The 1,901-nt window shown below is 44.3% G+C and overlaps 1 protein-coding gene across 1 annotated transcript in view; it reads left to right on the top strand.

The window, feature by feature from the left end:
* The window catches only part of LOC101857263 (histidine decarboxylase-like), a 24,412-nt gene that overhangs the window by 18,850 nt on the left and 3,661 nt on the right, over positions 1–1,901 (top strand). The window contains exons 6-7 of the mRNA XM_035971005.1: positions 98–215; positions 1,222–1,323. Coding sequence (XP_035826898.1) covers positions 98–215; positions 1,222–1,323 — 220 coding nt within the window. The remainder of the gene's footprint in view (positions 1–97; positions 216–1,221; positions 1,324–1,901) is intronic.

Genomic DNA, 1,901 nt, shown 5'->3' with positions numbered 1-1,901 from the left:
CTCTCTCCTCCCCTCTCTCTCTCTCTCTCTCTCTCTCTCTCTCTCTCTCTCTCTCCTTCTCTCTCTCTCTCTCCTTCTCTCCCTCCCTTAACCCCAGTTCTCCCTCCACCCCACAGCACTGGCAGATAGCCCTAAGCCGTAGATTCCGTGCCCTCAAGCTCTGGTTTGTCCTGAGATCATTTGGAGTCTCAGGTCTACAGCGACACATTAGACGGGTAAGTAGGTTTTTCAAAATGTGTGCTTTAACTCTTTAAACCTTGAGTTTTTTCCACCGTTTCCAGGAGTTTTTTCTACGATCATCTAAACCTTGGGCACAGTGTCTCATTATAACCCCATAAGCTTGCCTCCAACTTCTAAATGATGGAAACACATATTTAGTCTTTACTAAAGGACTTGGCTCGGGAATAGTTCCGAAAAACAAGCAAAAACTAGCACTTAATAAAACGAAACAATTGTCACTAGTACTGGACGCTCCCAGCGTCAGATGGGGTTTAAAGAGTTAACCCTATCCGTACGCCCACGGGTAATTTTGTACCCCCCAGGGTTGTATTCTTCACATTTTAGAATACTTCTAGTACGAAAATCTAATTGAAACTGTCCATATTTCTTTTTAAAAATGATTTTGACAGACTGCTATGCAAAACGTACGAAATTACCTCTTTGGAAAGTGGTAGCATAGAGTTCCCCACGTCGCAAGGATACGATAGTAAAACACGACGTACGGATAGGGTCGGTAATCAACAGTTTTCAGTAAAATCCAAAGAGAAATGTGTTATTAAATTAATGGCCTTTTCAAGAGTTGAGCCAAAAACAAAAAATTCGACAAAAATTTCCAAACCAGCGGAAAAATGCCAGTCTCTTCGATGTTATTGTTTTATTTGACGAGCGCCTGATTTCACCACGTTGCTTCACAAATCGTATAACCTCGAAAATTTGAAAAATCGCAATATTTACAATAACCACACTCATTTCAATCATCGCAGTAATTTAATCCCCACAATTATTTCCATCATCGCAATCATCAAAATAATCACTTTCTATATTCGTTTTGATTATTTCAATTATCACACTTATTGTAGTGATCTTTACAATCATTTTTACAAGCATTTTAATCATATAATTTATTCATATCATAACAATCATCATAATCATTTCAATCACAACGATCTCTTTAATCATTCCAATCATTTCAATCATTCCAATCATTTCAATCCGTCCCAGGGTGTGGAACTGGCCCAGATGTTTGAGAACCTAGTGCAAGCTGACCTGAGGTTTGAAGTGACTGCACCTAGATGGCTGGGAATGGTGGTGTTCCGACTTGTGGTGAGTGTGAGGGGCTGTGTAGGGGATTGTGTGGGTGTATAGAGCGGGGAAGGATGGCGCGATGAGGGATGGGATATAGAGGGGCTCCGTGGTGACCACAGGTTTGAAGTGATAACACCTAGATGGTTGGTTGGGGATTAGGATGGTTAGTGTGGTTGTGTGGTTGATTGTGCGGGTGATTGTGTGGGGGTTGTGTGGGTGATTTAGTGTGGAGGGGTAGAGGGTAGAGATGTTGGGGTGTCGGGAAGAAGCGAGGGATAAGGATAAGGGAGGTTGGAGATGACGAGAGGTTTAAGGTGAACCCACCTAGATGGCGGGGAATGATGGTGTTCCGACCCTTTGTGAGTGTGAGGGGTTGTGAGGGGGATCATGTTGGGGATTGTGTAGGGGTGTGTGGGAGGGGGTGGATGTGTGTGTGGAGGCCGGGGTGAAGGGTTGAGGGGTTTGGATAGGGTGTGTGGGGAGGGGGCTGGGATATTCGGGCTCCGTGGTGACCGCAGGTTTGAAGTGATCGCATTCAGGTGGTTGGTTGGGGATTGGGATGTTTAGCGTGGTTCATTGTGTGTGTGTGGGTGAGA

Source organism: Aplysia californica, unplaced genomic scaffold (assembly GCF_000002075.1).
Source record: "Aplysia californica isolate F4 #8 unplaced genomic scaffold, AplCal3.0 scaffold00359, whole genome shotgun sequence".
Taxonomy (NCBI): Eukaryota; Metazoa; Mollusca; class Gastropoda; order Aplysiida; family Aplysiidae; genus Aplysia; species Aplysia californica.
Note: the sequence above shows the minus strand (reverse complement) of the source record. Positions and strands in the feature narration are given on the sequence as shown.